The 19,242-nt window shown below is 45.2% G+C and overlaps 1 protein-coding gene and 1 long non-coding RNA gene across 2 annotated transcripts in view; both read left to right on the top strand.

The window, feature by feature from the left end:
• The window catches only part of LOC116986347 (transcriptional repressor scratch 1-like), a 30,795-nt gene extending 12,051 nt beyond the window's left edge, over positions 1-18,744 (top strand). Inside the window, exon 2 of the mRNA XM_033041793.1 lies at positions 17,082-18,744. Within this exon, the coding sequence (XP_032897684.1) occupies positions 17,082-17,794 (713 nt within the window). The 3' untranslated portion in view covers positions 17,795-18,744. The remainder of the gene's footprint in view (positions 1-17,081) is intronic.
• LOC116986348 lies at positions 9,223-14,489 on the top strand. Its single transcript, XR_004415455.1, has 3 exons — positions 9,223-9,232; positions 11,304-11,308; positions 14,349-14,489. It is a non-coding gene; the product is annotated as an uncharacterized LOC116986348 (long non-coding RNA).
• Positions 18,745-19,242: the final 498 nt, after the last annotated feature.

The following is a 19,242-nucleotide window of genomic DNA, read 5'->3' as shown; positions in this document are numbered from 1 at the left end:
TACAGTGAAAAGCTTGTAATGCATGCTATCCAATTAAATCATAATATATACAGTACAATAGATTTCTGGAATATCACGCAGAGGCTGGCCACGTTCCACTGCCATCTTGAGGCATCCAAGTTTCTGAAAAGTCCAATATTGGCCCAAGGAGATGTTATTATATTCTTGCTTTCAGGCTCAATGTCCTGGCGGCACTGGAGCGATGAAGTAGGGGTCGGCCTGGCCCAGTGCGATGCCATCGGCTTCTTCCCCATTAAAAATTATAATCCATTATAGAACATAGAACAGTAGAGCACTGGACCAGGCCCTTCTGCCCACAATGACTGTGCCGACCATGATGCCAAGTTAAACTGATCTCATCTGCCTGGACATGTTCCATATCCCTCTATTCCCTGCACTTCCATGTGTCTATCCAAAAAAATGCCACTATCATATCTGCCTCCACCACCACCCTGAGCAGCATGTTCAAGGCCTCCACCATCTACAACTTCATGAATCCCCAATCTCAATCCTGAGTGGTGTCTCTTTCCCCCTCTGTCCACTCCTTGGTTGCGTTCTTTCTGATTATTGGTTTATCACCCAGTCAGACCCCAACCCTGTATTGACTACGGGCAGCACAATGGCACAGCAGTAGAGCTGCTGTCTTACAGCGCCAGAGACCTGGGTTCGATCCTGACCTCGGGTGCTGTCTGCACGGAGTTAGTACATTCTCTTTGTGATCGCGTGGGATTCCTCCGGGTGTTCCAGTTACCTCCCATGTCGCAAAGACGTACAGGTTTATAGGTTACCTGGCTTCTGTGAATTCACCCTAGTGTGAAGGGAGTGGATGGGAAAGTAGAATAACATAGAACTGGTGAGAACGGGTGATTGATGGTCGGTGCAGACTCGGTGGGGCTACAAGCCTGTTTCCTCACTGTATCTCTAAACTAAACTAAGAAAATGTGAATGTGTAATCATATATCGTCTTTCCACAGATGGTTAGCATGAAACAAAAGCTTTGCTCTGTAACTCGGTACACGTGACAATAAACTAAACTAAACACAACTAAACTAAACTAAACTAAAGTAAACTATATGGTCTCCTTTTATCGATTTCTTACAAGCATATGGTGCAACACAACCATAGAAATAAAATATTTTAGAATCAGGTGACGAGTGGCCTGGAACATAAAACAGGTATATAGCTTTCAATCTACTTTGTCCTTTTCTTCTTTTATTTTTATTTTATTTTTTTTTTGTCTCTTTCTCCTTCTACTTCTTCTTCTTTCTTCTACCTTCTTTTGGACTATTTTTCTATCTCACGCACCACTTATGTCAATCTCATCTTTTCTACTCTTTTCTTCCTTATTCCTGTTTTGCTATTAAATTAAAAAATAAGAAGTTGTATATGAAATGTAATGTGTCAACAAGTATTAGGTAGTGAGGTACCACAGTATTGTACTTACTTCTAACAAAAATAAATAAAAAATATAAAACTGAAGTAAACTACTTCCTACACATTCTACACCACACTTCTTGCAGCCTGCAGACCTATCAACCTGGAGGTCTGACTGATCAAGCCATGCTGATTGTCCACAAACAGTTACCAATTCGCAGCGGCAGATTCCAAGTACCTGATCTGCTCTTGCCCGATGATCTTTAGACAGCTTGAGATGATTTTACAAAATAACAACATACAGGGACAGTCCTCCAGATCCAGGGAAGCTTCTTCTCAGCTGTTATTAGGCAACTGAACTGCCCTATCACCATCTGGGGCATATTGAATGGCAGGGCAGGTTTGAGAGACCAATAGTTAGGGTTGGGACAGAAATGTGAAGACTGGTCCCAACTTGAAATGACACCTCCAGATTCAGGGACAGTTTCTTCCCAGCTGTTATCAGGCAACTGAACCATCCTCTCACCGACTAGAGAGCAGTCCTGACCTCCCATCTACTTCATTGGAGACCTTTGAACTATCTTTAATCAGACTTTACTGGACTTTATAGTGCAGTAAACATTATTCCGTTTATCCTGTACACTGTGGATGGCTTGATTGTAATCATGTATGGCCTTTCCGCTGATTGGATAGCAGACACCAAAAAGTTTTTCACTGTACCTTGGTACACATGACAATAATAAACTAAACTAAACTACAATTATTAAAAATAATACAATTAGAAACTATTTCAATGCTAGAAATTCATTAAAGGTTCGTGTATTAGAATCATACAGTCATATAACACAGAAATAGGCCCTTCGGCCCACCTCGTCCTACCTTGATCTGGTGTTCCCTTTCCTGTCTATACACCAGCTAGTCCAGCACTTAACCAGAGGTCATTTGAATCTGGGCATTGGTTCACTGTCTGGAATCACTGTTACAGAGACAGCTGCTTCACGAGGCTTCACAGCTAGCACCATGGAGTCAGTGAGTCATACAGCATGGAAACAGGCCCATAAGCCCATGACGACCAAGATGCCCCATCTAAGCTAGTCCCATTTGCCCACGTTTGGCCCATATCCCTCAACATTCTTCCTATCTAAGTACCTGTCCAAGTGTATTTTACATGCTGTAATTTGTACCTGCCCCAACTACTTCCTCTGGCAGCTCGTTCCATACAGCCACCATTCTCCGTGTTAAAAAGTTGCCCTTCAGGTTCCTATTAATTCTTTCCCTTCTCAACTTAAACTTATGTCCTCTGTTTTTTGATTTCCTTACTCTTGGTAAAAAACTGCATTCACCCTGGCTGAGTATTTAAAGACCCCACCTTTCTTATAAGAAGGGTACAGCTTTCCAAAGTAAATATTATTTAATATACAAAACAAGTAACACTCAGATTGTAGATTGTAGCAGGAAGTTGTGCATTTTTTTTTCAATGAAGAAAGATTTCCTTTAGATGACACCTTTCACACACTCAGAACACTTTATCTTTATCCAACTAAATGAGAGTAAGTCTGAGGTCATCCTTCAAAATGATAGCAGGCAGTCTTGGAAGCCTTACCCCACTACTCAAACCTCACGTCAAAAACCTCGGCGTGATATTTGACTCAGCACTGAAATTTGACAAACAAGTCAATGCCGTGGTAAAAGCTAGCTTCTTTCAGCTTCGTACGATAGCTAAAATAAAACAATTCCTCCACTTTGACGACCTCGAAAAGATCATCCACACATTTATCTCCTCCCGCCTAGATTACTGCAACTCGCTTTACACTGGCATCAGCCAATCTTCCCTGTCCCGCCTGCAACTGGTCCAAAACGCCGCAGCGAAACTCCTGACGGGCACCTGAAAAAGGGACCACATCACCCCGATCCTGGCCTCTCTCCACTGGCTCCCTGTGCGGTTCCGTATACATTTCAAGACCCTCCTCTCTGTCTACAAAGCCCTCAATGGGCTTGCCCCCTCCTACATTAAAAGTCTTCTCACCCACCACTCCACCTCCAGGTCCCTCAGATCGGCCGACCTGGGGCTGCTGAATATCCCGCGGTCTAGGCATAAGCTTAGGGGCGACCGCGCCTTTGCGGTTGCAGCTCCCAGACTGTGGAACAGCATCCCCCTTCCCATCAGAACTGCCCCCTCCATCGACTCCTTTAAGTCAAGACTAAAATCTTATCTATACTCCCAAGCCTTTCCTGACGTCCACTGAGCGAGGGCTATATGTATATATGTATGTAGCTTGTTTGTTTATACTATTCTTATAACAAATGTAAAGCACTTTGGCCAACGAGAGTTGTTTTTTTAAATGTGCTATATAAATAAATGTGACTTGACTTGACTTGACATTGATAAGCCTCACTTCCTGAAGCTTCACAGCGAGCACCATGGAGTCAGTGAGTCACACAGCGTGGAAATAGGCCCTTCGGCCCAACTTGTCCACGCCGACCAACGCCTCATCTACACCGGTCCCAAAATAAATAGAGCTTAATTTGAAAACCATGTAATACTAATATTGTATTATTGATGTGAGAAGTTTCCTTTCATCGAAGGGCTCTGTGAGCATAACCCAGATTTAAAGTTGGGAAAGTTATGGTTATAAGATCACCCCTCATCCTCCTGCAAGGAATAAAGTCTCAGTCTGCCCAACCTCTCCCTATAGACACAAAATGCTGGAGTAACTCAGCGGGGCAGGCAGCACCTTTGGAGAGAAGGAAGGGGTGATGTTTCGGGTCGAGACCCTTCTTCAGACTCCATCTATACTTCACGCTGCCTCGGCAAGGTCACCAGCATAATCAAGGACAAGTCTTTCTAAACTAAAATCTCTAACCTAAACTAAAATAAATTTAAAAGTTTGAAGAAGGTTTCCGACCCAAAACGCCACGTATTTCTTATTTTCCAGAGATGTTGCCTGACCTACTGAGTTACTCCTGCATTTTGTGTCTATGTAAAATAAACGTATGAAGGAAAGATGATATATTTCTAAGTCAGGACATACTTAGAAGAAAATGTGTACATGCTGATTTTCCCATATGCCTGCTGTCCTTATCCAACTGTTGGAGGTCATGGATTTGGAAGGTGCAGTCAAAGAGGCCTTGGCAAGTAACAGTGGAGCAAATTATAAAGTGTACATACTGTATCTATGGTGTACTGACAGTGAATGGAATGGATGTCCAGGATGGTAAATGGAGGAACTTGAGTAGATCAGAAATAAATAGAAGAGACAGAGGAGAAGTGAGTTACCTGAAGTTGGAATATTAAATATTTCATAAGTTCTAGGAGCAGAATTAAGCCATTCGGCCCATCAGGTCCTTGCCGCCATTATATCATGTCTGATCTATCTTTCCCTCTCAACCCCATTCTCCTGCCTTCTCCCCATAACCCCTGACATCCTTACTCATCAAGAATCTGCCAATCTCTGCCTTAAAAATATTAATTGACTTGGTCTCCACAGCTGTGTGTGTCAATGAATAAATACCACAGATTCACCACCTTCTAACTAAAGAAATTCCTCCTTATCTGCTTTCTAAAGGCATATCCTTTTATTCTGAGGCTACTGCCTCTGATCCTAGATACTCCCGCTAGTGGAAACATCCTCTCCACATTCACCCTATGCAGGCCTTTCACTATTCAATGAGATTCCCCTTCATCTATCTAAGCTTCAGTGATTAGAGGCCCAGTGCCTTCCAAAGCTCATCATATGTTAACCCAATCATTCCTGGGATCATTCTTCTAACATGTGTGCTAAACACAAACTGCTGGCGGAACTTACAGCGTCAGGCAGCATCTGTGGAGGTAAAGTACAGGTTGATATTTCGGGTTGGAACCCTTCTTTGGACTGATCCCAACCCTAAATATTGCCTGTCTATTCCTACCTCAGACTCATACAGTCAAACAGGCACTTTGGCCCAACTTGCTCATGCCGACCAAAATGCCCCATCTAAGCTAGTTCAACCTGCCCACATTCAGCCCATATCCCTCATAGTCTCTCCTATCCATGTACCTGTCCGAATGTATTTTAAATGGTGTCATAGTACCTGCCTCATCTATGTCCTCTGGCTAATGTCTGGCCCAGAGTTACTCCAGCACTTAGGGTTTTGCTCAGAGTGTTTGCTAAAATGTGCTGTCAGGTGGAGGCAGATATGATGGTGACATTTAAGCTTTTAGATAGGTACATGGATATGCTGGGAATGGAAGGATATATATTATGTGCAGGTAGATAAGAGTTGGCCTTGGTATCATGTTCGGCACAGATGTTGTGGTTGCTGTGCTGTACATCGATGTGGGTTTGAAGTAACAAAAACCAGGCTAGGTAAGGATATGAAGAAGAGTCCCGACCCGAAACATCACGTATCCTTTTTCTCCATCGATGCTCCCTAACCTGCTGAGTTACTCCAGCACTTTGTGTCTACCTTAGGTACCTTCAACTCCTTAAAGACCATCGGTGAACTAAGAGGGTTTTAATAACAGCCTAGTAGTTTCCTGATCATTATTAATCTCACTAGCTCTATATTTCAGCTTCACTATTAATTGAATTAAATTACTTTGCTGCCATTGTGGGATTTGAACACCAGAGACCATGAAAGATGCTACAAAAATGAATATTTTTGTTTAGATTATGTAATGCAGCGATAGCAACGTTGACTTAACCCTGTGCTTTAAAAAAGTAAATTTTCTCCCTCCTTACACCACACATTAGTGTCCTAAATATACATTGCATATCCCGGACTGCAAAACAAGCTGGGATATATCTGTGGTTAGTAGTTGGCATTTAACAAGGATACATTGCCCTGTAAAGCCAAACAAAATGGGGCGGCACGGTGATGCAACGCTGCCTCACTGCGCCAGAGACCCGATTTTGATCCTGACTATGGGTGATGTCAGTACAGAGTTTGTATGTTCTCCCTGTGACCACGTGGGTTTTTTCCGGGTACTCCGGTTTTCTCCCATGTTCCAAAGATGTGCAGGTTTGTAGGTTACTTGGCTTCAGTAAATTGTCCCTTGTGTGTTGGATGGAACTCGTGTATAGGTTGATCGTTGGTCGCCACACACTCAGTGGGCCGAAGGGCCTGTTCCCATGCTGTATCCCTAAACTAAACTAAACTAAAACCAGGAACTAAACTGGGATGTAACAGGTGGTCACCCTAAAGTCCCAGTGATGCTGCATATTTCTTCCCACAGTTTATACAGGTCTTCCCTGGGTTATGAATACAAGACTTATGGACATCTGTATATACTGCCAAGCTCCCATAACATTTTTAAAATGCAGAAGTCAGATGCATATGGGGATTGCTGGTCAGCATTGGACTTGGTGGGCCAAAGGGCCTGTTTCCACACTGTATCGCGAAACTATCTCTAACCTAAACTAAGTCACTGCTGCTTGGTTAATGTTGCTTGTTAGAGATGCTGCCGGTCCTGCTGAGTTACTCCAGCATTTTGTGTCTACCTTCGATTTAAACCAGCATCTGCAGTTCTTTCCCACACATGTAAATGTTATAGTTCTGTGTGGAGATTTACTGAGAAGTAGAGGTGAGAGAGTTGACAACATTTTTGCAAGACTTTTAGTTTTTTGTTTTAGTTTTAGAGATGCAGCGCGGAAACGGGCCACTGAGTCCGATCTGACCAGCGATCACCCCGTACACTAACACTATCCCACACGCTAGGGCCAATTTACAATGTTTTACCAAACCCAATTAACCTACAAAGATGTATGTCTGTGGAATGTTCGAGGAAACAGGAGCACCCGGCGAAAACCCACGCGGTCACGGGGAGAACGCACAAACTCCGTACAGACAGCACTCGTTGTCAGAATCGAACCCAGGTCTCTAGCGCTGTAAAGCAGTAATTCCTTCAATTCCTGTGCCACTATGCCGCCTCTCCCATGGGATCCATTACACTTTATCTTATATACCCAACTGGGAATCTGAATATCTCAAGACTCAAAAGATTGCAGATGCTGGAACTCAGTGGGTCAGGCAGCATCTCTGGAGGGAACTGGACAGTCAATGTTGGATTGGAACCCTTCTTCAGACCTGCACATATAATCTAGGCCGGATAATTAATGCAGAACTGAAGGTTTAGGTTTATTATTGTCACTGAGGTACAGCAAAACGCTTTGTTTTGCATGCTATCTACCCATCTGCCTAACAAAACCCCTTATCAGCCTGTTACCTGCCATGCTTTGTCCTGCCTCTCCTCTCTTCCAGCTGTCCTCCTGAAATTTCGACGGAGGGTCCCGACTTGAAATATCACCTGTCCATGTTCTGCAGAGATGCTGCCTGACCCGCTGAGTTACTCCAGCACTTCATGCCTTTTAGGGATAAGGAAGGACAGTAGTAAATGGAAAGGGAGTGCAACAAAGGCCGGGAGGGGAGAGAGTGATTGAATGGGAGAGGGAAAGAGGGAAATAAATGGTAGAAAGAAGGATGGGATGGAGATGTAGAGTGGAGGAGATAACGAGAAAAAGAGCAACATAGCAGAGAGAGAGGATACTATGTAAATAAAACGGAACTAACGAGAGAGGGAGAGAAAGCTTCACACATATTTTTACAATACAATAACTTTAGCCCGTTTTACTGATGCCGACATATTTTAAAATGATTTAAATTCTTTAACTGCTGTGGCGGGATTAGAATTCACATTCTTTGGATTTACTGGTAGCACAAGCACTAGATCACAACAATCTTCTTCACATATCGGAGCAGCAGTGCAGCAGCAGTGCAGCAGGAGGGGATGCACAGCTTGACAGAGCGTGCAAGCTAAAAATAAAAATAATGATCCTGATGCCAAAAGTATTGCAGGTTCTGCATTAATAGTTTGCTAAATAGAGACTAAGGACCTGAAATCACACTGTGAGATATTAATAACAAGGTTGTGATGTGTTTGTCTGGTGCTTTCACCGATTACTCCACCCAACAGCAATCATTGCACCTGAAGGCAATTCCCTCCAGACCAAGAGATTTGAATGAATGAATGAATGAATGAATGAATACTTTATTGTCATATGTATCTAGGTACAGTGAAAAGCGTTGTTTTTGCACACAATCCGGTTAAACCATACAGCAGACTTCACCCAGGCAGCAGACAAAAGCCACCGCGTTTCCGGCGCAGACAAAGTTTCAAAAAGTTCCTAGTACAGTTGTAACTTCTCGCAGCGGCGAACCAGGCCACAGATGCCCCCCCCCCCCCCCCCCCCCCCCCCCCCACCGGGTCTCCCGTCGTTATCGGCGCCCCCCCACCCCCACCCCTCTTTGTTCTCGGCGGCCACTTGCCAGGTCCCCGCAGTGCACGGTCCCCATCTATTCTCGGCAGCCTGTCCGCTGTTCAGCTCCACGGCGCATTCCGGGTGTCTTCTCAATTTGGTACATTGAGGGATATGATAATATAGAACCTAAAGCAAGTCTTGGACACACAGTGCTGGAGTAAGAGAGCAACTCTGGTGAACATGGATAGGTGACGTTTCGGGTTGAGACCATTCTCAGACCCTTCTTCAGGCCCCAACCCGCAGAGAGTGGTGAGTCTGTGGAATTCTATGCCTGGTGGAGGCCGGTTCTCTGGATGCTTTCAAGAGAGAGCTAGATATAGCTCTTAAAAATAGCAGAGTCAGGGGATATGGGGAGAAGGCAGGAACGGGGTACTGATTGGGGATGATCAGCCATGATCACATTGAATGGTGGTGCTGGCTCGAAGGGCCGATTGGCCTAATCCTGCACCTATTGTCTATGTCTAACCTGAAACCTCACCTATCCGTGTTCTCCAGGGACGCAGCCTCACCCGCTGAGTTGCTCCAGCACTTTGTGTTCTTTTCTGCAGTTCCTTGTTTCTGTATAAAACAAATTGTCCTGATTACAGCACAAGGTTTACCCTTGTTTAAATATTGGACAGTGTGTTACAAATTTATCTGTGGAACTGCAGTGCGACAATGCAGAGAACTATATTCTGCGCCTCATATCTTCCCCTTTGCTCTATCTATTGTACGTGAGTTTTGACGATCGTATTTATAGATTGTATTATCTGATCTGTTTGGATAGCATGCAAAACAAAGCTTTTCACTGTACACGTGCTAATAATAAACCTCTCCTAACCTAACAAAACCTTCATACGCAAAATTAATAATTAGAACATTTTTCTACTTTATATTTTTAAATCAGTTGGGGGAAGTTTACTCACCTTTTATTGGGTTATTATAAAACAGGTGCATTAATATTTTAAAGTGTAGCCAGATATTTAATGATAACACGTGAATATTCAAGGATATATTAGACCTTAGACTTTTAGAGATACAGTGCAGAAACAGGCCCTTTGACCCAGCGAGTCTGTGCCGACCAGCGATCACCCCATACATTTGCACTATCCTCCAAACTAGGGACAATTTACAATTTGTTTACCACAGCCTATTAACCTACTAACCTGTACGGCTTTGGAGTGTGGGAGGAAACTGGTGCACTCGGAGAATAGCCATGCGGTCACAGGGAGAACGTACAAACTTAGTCCAGACAGCATCCTTAGTCAAGATCGAACCCGGAACTCGTGCGCTGTAAGGCAGCAACTCTACTGCTGTGGCACCATGCCGCCCCTTCATCAAACCTTACCATCAACTACCAAAAACAAAAAGCACCATCATGCCACTGACCAGCACTTTTCGCATATCTGTTGTGTTTTGAAAGAAAGGTGAATAAAAGTACAATTTCTATATTGTGGGATTGTAGAGTCATACAACACGGAAACTGGCCTTTAGACCCAACATGTCCATGCTGAGCAAGTTACATAACTGAGCTAGTTCAACTTGCCTATGTCTGGCCATATCCCTTCAAACCTTCTCTAACCACCTACCTATTCAAATGTCTTTTAAATGGTGTTATTGTACCTGTCTCCACCACTGCCACCTTCAATGTATACACCGCCATCTGTGTGAAAAGGTTCCCCCTCAGCTCCCTTTTAACTCAATCCCCCCCTCACCTTAAACCTATGCATCTTGTCAGCTCTCCTACCCTGGGGAAAAGACTGTGGCTATTCACCTTATCTACGCCTGTCATGATTTTATATACCTCTATGCAACTACTGTGGACTCTGGTTGGGCTTTTTCTAGATTAGTTGTTCAAGTTTAGTTAGTTGTGGCTGGTACTATTGCAACATTTAAAAAACCTTTGGACAGGTACATGGACAGGTTTAGAGGGATATGGGTGAAACGCAGGCAGGTGGGACTAGAGTAGATATGACATGTTGGCCGGTGTGGACAAGTTGGATCGAAGGGTCAGTTTCCACGCTGTATGACTCTGTGACTTATGGTCAGCGTGGTTCAGTATTTTAACCAGCACAGAATGATTTGTTTATTTATTAATGCACTTTCTCTGTGCTTTATCAGGATGTGTTGTTTAATTCTCAAACAGACCAAAGGTATGTTTGAAATTGTCATTGGCACAGAAAAGGGTGGGTTTGACAGCAGTAAAATGGGTAAAAATGATATGCCCAGTGGTTTGTGTTGGGATTGGCTATGGTCTGCTCAGGATAAGATTGGATTTAATTTTGTACCAAAATACATACCTGTACAAGGTCACCCCTTAGCCTCCCACACTCCAGGGTGAGCTGCATAGCATGAAACAGGCCATTCGGCCCACCTTGTCCATGTCTACACCTCAGGAAGAAAGCCGATCCAGCCTGTCCTTGTGGGCATGAATCATTGTGGGCATGAATAATAGGGTGAACGCACTGTGTCTTTACCCAGAGTAGTAATCAAAGTAGTGACCAAAAATGTTGATGAGGTCAGAGCTGTTGATGTTGTATATATAGACTTCAGCAAGACATTTGACAAGGTTCCGCTTGGTAGGTTGCTCTGTGACTGACACAGTGAATGGCATGCCTCGGGGGAGTGTTGTAGAGCAGAGGGATCTAGGAGTGCAGGTACATAGTTCCTGTACAGTTATACAAGGCATTAATGAGGCCACATTTAGAGTGATGTGTTCAGTTTTGGTCACCCTATTATGGGAAATATGTTGTTAAGCTGGAAAGAGTGCAGAAACATTTTACGAGGATGTTGCCAGGACTCGAGGGCCTGAGCTGTAGGGAGAAGTTGTGCATGCTAGGACTTTATTCCTTGGAGCACTAGAGGATGAGGGGGTGATCATAGAGGTGTACAAGATCATGAGAGGAATGGATGGGATAAACGCAAAGAGTTTTTACTCAAAGTGGAAGAATCGAGAAGCAGAGGACATAGGTTAAAGGTGAGGGGGGAAAGGTTTGATAGGAACTTGAGGGGCAACTTTATTACACAAAGGTTGGTACGTGTATGGAACGAGCGGTCGGAAGAGGTAGTTGAGGCAGGTACTATCATAACGTTTAAGAAACATTTAGATAGATACATGGATAGGATAGATTTAGAGGGATATAGAAACATAGAAAATAGGTGCAGGAGTAGGCCATTCGGCCCTTCGAGCCTGCACCGCCATTCAATATGATCATGGCTGATCATCCAACTCAGTATCCTGTACCTGCCTTCTCTCCATACCCCCTGATCCCTTTTGCCACAAGGGCCACATCTAACTCCCTCTTAAATATAGCCAATGAACTGGCCTCAACTACCTTCTGTGGCAGAGAATTCCAGAGATTCACCATGGGCCAAATGCTGACAGGTGGGACTAGTGTAGATGGAGCATGTTGGTCAGCATGGGGCAAGTTGGGCCGAAGGGCCTGTTTTCACGCTGTAGGACTATGATTCTATGACTGCACCTGTAACCATCTCTCAGATTCAACCGATCCACACAAGTAATATGACACCGGCGAGTGGTAAAATAACAGAGTCTGCCACATTGACTTGTAGGGTAAAGTAAATAGGGCTGTCATTTATCATCAGCCCAATACAGTACTCTTGGGTAAATCAATTCACTTAAATTGAGTTTGGTTTTGCAGAGAGCACGAAGTGCTGGAATAACTCAGCGGGTCAGGCAGTATCTCTGGAGAACACAGTCTTGCAGATTCTGAAACAGGCCCTCATAGTGATTCTTGGGCAAGTACAAATAAAAGGCAAGAAAAACAATCCATTGTCCACAATCCACAAGGGGTGCATGGTGGCACAGCAGTGCAGTTGCAGCCTTACAGCGCCAGAGACCCTGATTCCATCCTGACTATGGGTATGCACATTCTCCCGAGACCACCTGGGTTTTCCCTGGGTGTTCCTGTTTCCTCCCACACCCAAAGATGTGCAGGCTTGTAGGTTAAGTGGCTTTGGTAAAGATTATAAATTATCCCTAGTGTGTAGGATAATGCTGGTGTATGGTGATCGCTGGTCAGTGTGGACTCGGTGGGCCGAAGGCCTTGATTCCGTGCTGTATCTCTTAAACTAAATTTAAACAGCCCATTAGTCCCCTTTATTCATGTACAAATCATGCATACAAGTGACCCTACCTGTACTAACAAACTGAAGTTCAAATCCCACGGTGGCCATTGGGAGTTATAAATTTGAGGAATTAATTAAATTGAATTTATAGTCATATGCATAAGGACACTGAGGTACTGGTACAATGAAGACATGGCTTGTGTCAGCATCTCAGACACATAGAAATGCAGCCTGAAAAAGGCACCTACTTTAAATTAAGGAAATTACCATAAAATGAATGGATTGTCTTTTACTTTTGGATCTGGGCCATGGATGTCATTCAGAGAAGAAACATTATACATGGCTGAGGTATGACACCAGATAAACTTCCAAACCAGGAAAGATCAAAGTCTAGTTTAGTTTAGTTTATTGTCACGTGTATCGAGGTACAGTGAAAAGCTTTTATTGCGTGCTAACCAGTCAGCGGAAAGACAATACATAACTATAATTAACGAGCCATCTACAGTGTACAGATACAGGATAAAGGGAATAACGTTTAGTACAAGATAAAGTCCAGTAAAGTTTAAACAAAGAGGGTCTCCAATGAGGTAGATAGTAGCTCAGGACTGTTCTCTAGTTGTTGGTAGGATGGTTCAGTTGCCTGATTACAGCTGGGAAGAAACTGTCCCTGAATCTGGAGGTGTGTGTTTTCACACTTCTATAACTTTTGCCCGATGGGAGGGGGAGAAGGGGAAGTGGCTGGGGTGCGACTCGTCTTTGATTATGCTGGTGGCCTTTACCAAGGCAGCGTGAGGTATAAATGGAATCAACGGAAGGGAGGTCGGTTTGCGTGATGGTCTGGGCTGCGTCCACAATTCTCTGCAATTTCTTGCGGCCTTGGATGGAGCTGTTCCCAATCCGTGCTGTGATCTATCCTGATTAAATGCTTTCTTCGGCGCGCTAGGGATATTCCTTTTTTTCCCACAAGATGAAAGGGTTTGTAGGTTAATTGACCTGTAAATTGACACTAGTGTGTAGGGAGTAGATGAGAATGTAGGATAACGTAGAACTAGTCTGAATGGGTGATCGATGGTCAGCATGGATTTGGTGGGCTGAAGGGCCTGTTTCCATGCAGTCTCTCAGTCTATACTGTACTGTACTGTATGTAGTGTTCTTTCAGAAAAGGTGTGGCAAATGGCAGACTCTCTCAAAAGACAGTGGTACAACTGGTAGAGCTGCTGACCCACAGTATGAGAGACTCAGATTCATTCCTTTCCTTGGGTGTTGTTTTGTTTAGTTTAGTTTAGAGATACAACGAAAACAGGCCCTTCGGCCCACCGAGTTCGTGCCGACCAGCAATCACCATTCACTAGCATTATCCTACACACAATTTACAACTTTATCGAAGCCAATGAACCTACAAACCTGCACGTCTTTGGAGTGTGGGATGAAACCAGAGCACCCGGAGAAAACCCATGCGATCATTGGGAGAAAGGACAAACTCTGTACAGGCAGCACTTGTGGCCAGAATCGAACCCTGGTGTCTGGCACTGTAAGGCAACGGCTCTACTGCTGCACCACCGTTCTGTCAGGGGCTGTCTGTGTGGAGTTTGCATGTTCTCCCTCCAGATGCCTCAGTTTCCTCCACCATCCCCAAAGCTGTTTTGGCCAATTGGCTATAGTAAATAGCCCCCAAAGTGTAGGTGAGTGGTGGATACTTGGGGGAAGTTGATGAGAATGTGTAGAGAATTAAAAAAAAATGGCATTAATGTGGGATGTGTAAATGGGAAATTGATGGTCAGCGTGGACTCAGTGGGCTGAAGGGCCTTGTTGTGTTGTATCTCTCTGTGGCAGTCATACACACAAAATGGGTTAATACTCTTACAGTTCAGTGCAGTAAACTACCTGGCTCTAACAGCTACAACAATGGCACATTATTCATTTATATAGCATCGTTAAAGAATGTCACAATGCACAACAAAGTAATCAGACAAAAAGTAATGGTGAACCACACTAGAAATTAGTGTGACTGATGAGTTTGGTCAAAGAAGACAGCATCTTAAAAGGCCGAGAGGGGATTGCAGAGCTAAGATCTTGGTAGCTGTAGGCAAAAGCATCAGCTACAGAGCAGCGCATTCTATTGAAAGTGGCGAACCTGTGGAATTCATTGCCACGGACGGCTGTGGAGGCCACGTTCTTTGGGTATTTTTAAAGCGGAGATTGACAGGTTCTTGATTAAAAAGGGTGTTCAAGGTTATGGGGAGAAGGCAGGAGAATAGGGGTTGGGTGGGAAAGATAGATCAGCCATGATTGAATGGTGGAGTAGACTCGATGGACCAAATGGCCAAATTCTGCTCCTTTAACCTACAAACTTATGAAGTTCATAGAGTCTTGCCCCTGTCCCACTTAGGAAACCTGAACGGAAACCTCTGGAGACTTTGCGCCCCACCCAAGGTTTCCGTGCGGTTCCTGGAGGTTTTTGTCAGTCTCCCTACCTGCAACCTCCGGCAACCACCTGCAACCTCCGGCAACCGCACGGTAACCTTGGGTGGGGCGCAAAGTCTCCAGAGGCTTCCGTTCAGGTTTCCTAAGTGGGACAGGGGCATTAGAGAGCACAAACACAAAGGCCCTTCAGCCCACCTTGTACATGCGGACCAGTGGGCTAGTCCTATTTGCTTGCCTGTGTCCCTATGCACTCTGAACCTTTCCTACCCATATATCTGTAAAAAGAACAAAGTGTTGGAGGAGAAACTCAGCGGGTGAGGCAGCATCTATGGAGCGAAGGAAATAGGCAACGTTTCGGGCCGAAACCCTTTGGTTTCGGCCCAAAACGTTGCCAATTTCCTTCGCTCCATAGATGCTGCCTCACCCGCTGAGTTTCTCCAGCATTTTTGTCTACCTTCGATTTTCCAGCGTCTGCAGTTCCTTCTTAAACAAAGTGTTGGAGGATCTCAGCATCAGCAGCTCCTTGCGTCTCTCTTTCGATTGTTCTCTTCTGGTGAAGGGTTACCTACTTAAAAAGTCAACCCATGATTCAATGGTACTTTATTTGCCACACAGTGCAGTGAAATTCATTTTTGTATACAGTTCAGTACAAGTATCATTATACGTAAGCACTTAGGTACATCTTAGATAAGCTTCTCAGATACAGTACAAGTATAAAGCAGTAGTAGATGGACACAAAATGCTGTAGTAGATGGACATTTGTCGAGTGGCTACCTGTCCTGCTGAGTTACTCCAGCATTTTGTGTCTTATCTTCAGTGTAAACCAGCATTTGCTGTTCCTTCCTACACTGTATAGCTGTAGTACACTGAGGCTGTATTCAGAGTCGCCAGTTTGGCACCGTTGTGATTCGAAGATAGACTCAAAAAGCTGGAGTTACCCAGCGGGACAGCAGCATCTCTGGAGAGAAGGAGTGGGTGACGTTTCGGGTCGAGACCCTTCTCAGACATTGCTCTGCCTCAGCCTGGAGTCGGACTACAGGCCCCGACCTGAAAATCACCTGTCCAGTCCCTCCACAGATGCTGCCTGACCCGCTGAGTTCCTCCATCACTGTGTTTTGCCCACGATCCCACCAGCTACAGTTCCTTGTGTCTCTCTTTGTTTTCCTTCTTCTGGTGAAAGGACTCTGACCTGAAACGTTAACCTTTCCTCTTTGTTCAGGTTCTGCCTGATTTGCCGTTTGTTGATTACTGATTTGTGTATAAAATCATGAGGAGAATAGATAAGGTGAATGCACAGTCTTTTACCCAGAGAAGGGTAATCAGGATCTAGAGGGGAAAAGGTGTAAGGTGAGAGGGGAAACATTTAATAAGAACCCGAGGGCAACTATTTGGGTGATGGTGGGTGCATGCCAGAAGAGGTAGTTGAGGCAGGTTCTATTAGAGTATTTAAAAGACATTTGGACAGGTACATGGCTAGCAAAGGTTTATAAGGACATGGGCCAAACTTGGGTAAACGGGACTAGCGTAGATGGGGCATCTTGGTCGGCAGCGACAAGTTGGGACCTGTGTAGATGGTGCATCTAGGTCAGCATGGGCAAGTAGGGATTAATGTAGATGGGGCATCTTGGTTGCATTGGCAAATTGGGATTAGTAAAGAGGGGGCATTTTGGTCAGGTTGGGCAAATTGGGACTAGCATAGTTGGAACTAGTGTAGATGGGGCATCTTGGTTGACATTGGAAAATTGGGACTGGCATCGATGGCTGGATTAGGCAAATTGGAACTAGCTTTGATGGGGCACTTTGGTTGGTATGGTCAGGTTGGGACAAGCGTAGATGGGGCATCTTGGTCGGCATGGGCAAATTGGGCCATGTTCCCATGCTGTATGACTCTATCACTCTGTATCCCTCTGTGTCCAGGGTACATTCACAGCTACATCAGCCCGTCCGTGTATGAGAGCGGAGCGGAGAGGCAGGCGGGAGCCGGATCCCCGAGCCCCATCTATACCAAAGTCAATGAGGTTTATGGAGAACCCGAGGCCCTGGAGCCCGACAGCCCGCAGTCAGAGTTCACCGCCGGCTACTTTAACGGCGAGGCAGCCGTCAGCGAGGGCTACAGCATGGACGCGTTCTTTATCACGGACGGGCGGGCGAGGAAGCGACCGGAGAGCGCTGCTCGCACCGCCCAGCGGCACAGCTGCAGCGAATGCGGCAAGACTTACGCCACCTCGTCCAACCTGAGTCGGCACAAGCAGACCCACCGCAGCCTGGACAGCAAGCTGGCCCGCAAGTGTCCCACCTGCTCCAAGGTGTACGTGTCCATGCCCGCCCTGGCCATGCATGTCCTGACCCACGACCTCAAGCACAAGTGTGAGACGTGCGGCAAAGCCTTCAGCCGGCCCTGGCTGCTCCAGGGACACGTCCGATCCCACACCGGCGAGAAACCCTTCGGCTGTGCCCACTGTGGCAAGGCGTTCGCCGACCGCTCCAACCTCCGCGCCCACATGCAAACCCACTCCGCCTTCAAACACTTCCGATGCAAGCGCTGCAACAAGACTTTCGCCCTCAAATCCTACCTAAACAAGCACTACGAGTCCGCCTGCTTCAAGGGGTCGCAGGAGGGAGATTCCTGAACGCCTGCGCTTCAAAGGGGGCAGGGGAGAGGGAGGGGGAACAAAATACAAAAAAAAAACCCACACAAACCCACACACACAGCAGAATGGGAAAAAATGATTTAAAAAAGCACCTTCCTCCATTTCAAAGCAATACTTCCTGAGATTAATCTTTCTAAAAAAAAACTATGCTGGATCTTTGTTGAAAAGTTGAAAATAAAACCTCCAATAAGTTCAGCTTGCAAAGCTGAGGGACGATACAAAATGCAAGCAAGGACTACTCTACTCTTCTCTTCTGCCTTTCCTTTGGACAATGGACGGAAGAAATGGGATGGAAAGCACTGGGATATATTTGTGACTGTCAAAGCACATACGTGTGCACAGAGCACACGTGGACACATTCACACGTTCAAACAGGCATGTGCAGGTGCACAGGCACACACATGCATCCACACACACACACGCATGCACACACACACACACACACCGGTTACATTTGCTCTCCCAGGACATGCCAACGACATACATCGCTTGCATGCACGCACGCACGCACATGCAAAGATGACCTCTGTATTTTCGATGCTGCTTTTTTGCTAAAGGAGGAGAAAAAATATTTATTGCATCTTCCAAGGTGATTGAATTGTACTCGACTTTTTAAAAACTGTTCACTTACGGGGTGTTTATTGTTTCTGTTGATCTGCAGACGAGATAATGTTTTTGAGTGTGTTGCTTGGTCAATGTGGAGCGTGACTGAAGGCAAATCCGTTTTTATTTTTACACAACGAGAACTGTTTGTGCCATTGCACTGAATTCCTCTACAGTAGAATCCAGAGATTTGGCTGCTGACAGGAAACTCTTATTTCAGCTTTAGGCTTTAAAGATACAGAGCGGAAACGGGCCCTTCGGCCCACCCAGTCCGCTACACTAGCACTATCCTGCACACCAGAGACAATTTGCAGAAGCCAATTAACCTTCAAACCCATGTGTTTAAGAAGGAACTGCAGATGCTGGAAAATCGAAGGAACACAAAAATGCTGGAGAAACTCAGCGGGTGCAGCAGCATCTATGGAGCGGAGAGTTTCGGCCCGAAACGTTGCCTATTTCATTCGCTCCATAGATGCTGCTGCACCCGCTGAGTTTCTCCAGCATTTTTGTGAACCTTCAAACCCACACGTCTTTTGGAGTGTGGTAGGAAACCGGAGCACCGGAGAATACCGATGTGGTCACATGGAGAATGTACAAACTCCGTACAGACATAGTCATGATCAAACCCGAGTCTCTGGCAGTGAGTTAGTAGCCACTGGACCGCCCCCAGTGTGGCCTTGTGATGTGACCAGATACTGTTGTAACCTTCTGGCAGCTAACAACCTACAGTAGGTTGTTCAAGAAGGAACTGCAGATGCTGGAAAATCAAAGTTAGACAAAAGTGCTGGAGAAACTCAGTGGGTGCGGCAGCATCTATGGAGCGA

Source organism: Amblyraja radiata, chromosome 23 (assembly GCF_010909765.2).
Source record: "Amblyraja radiata isolate CabotCenter1 chromosome 23, sAmbRad1.1.pri, whole genome shotgun sequence".
Taxonomy (NCBI): domain Eukaryota; kingdom Metazoa; phylum Chordata; class Chondrichthyes; order Rajiformes; family Rajidae; genus Amblyraja; species Amblyraja radiata.
This window is presented reverse-complemented; position numbering and strand designations above follow the sequence as displayed.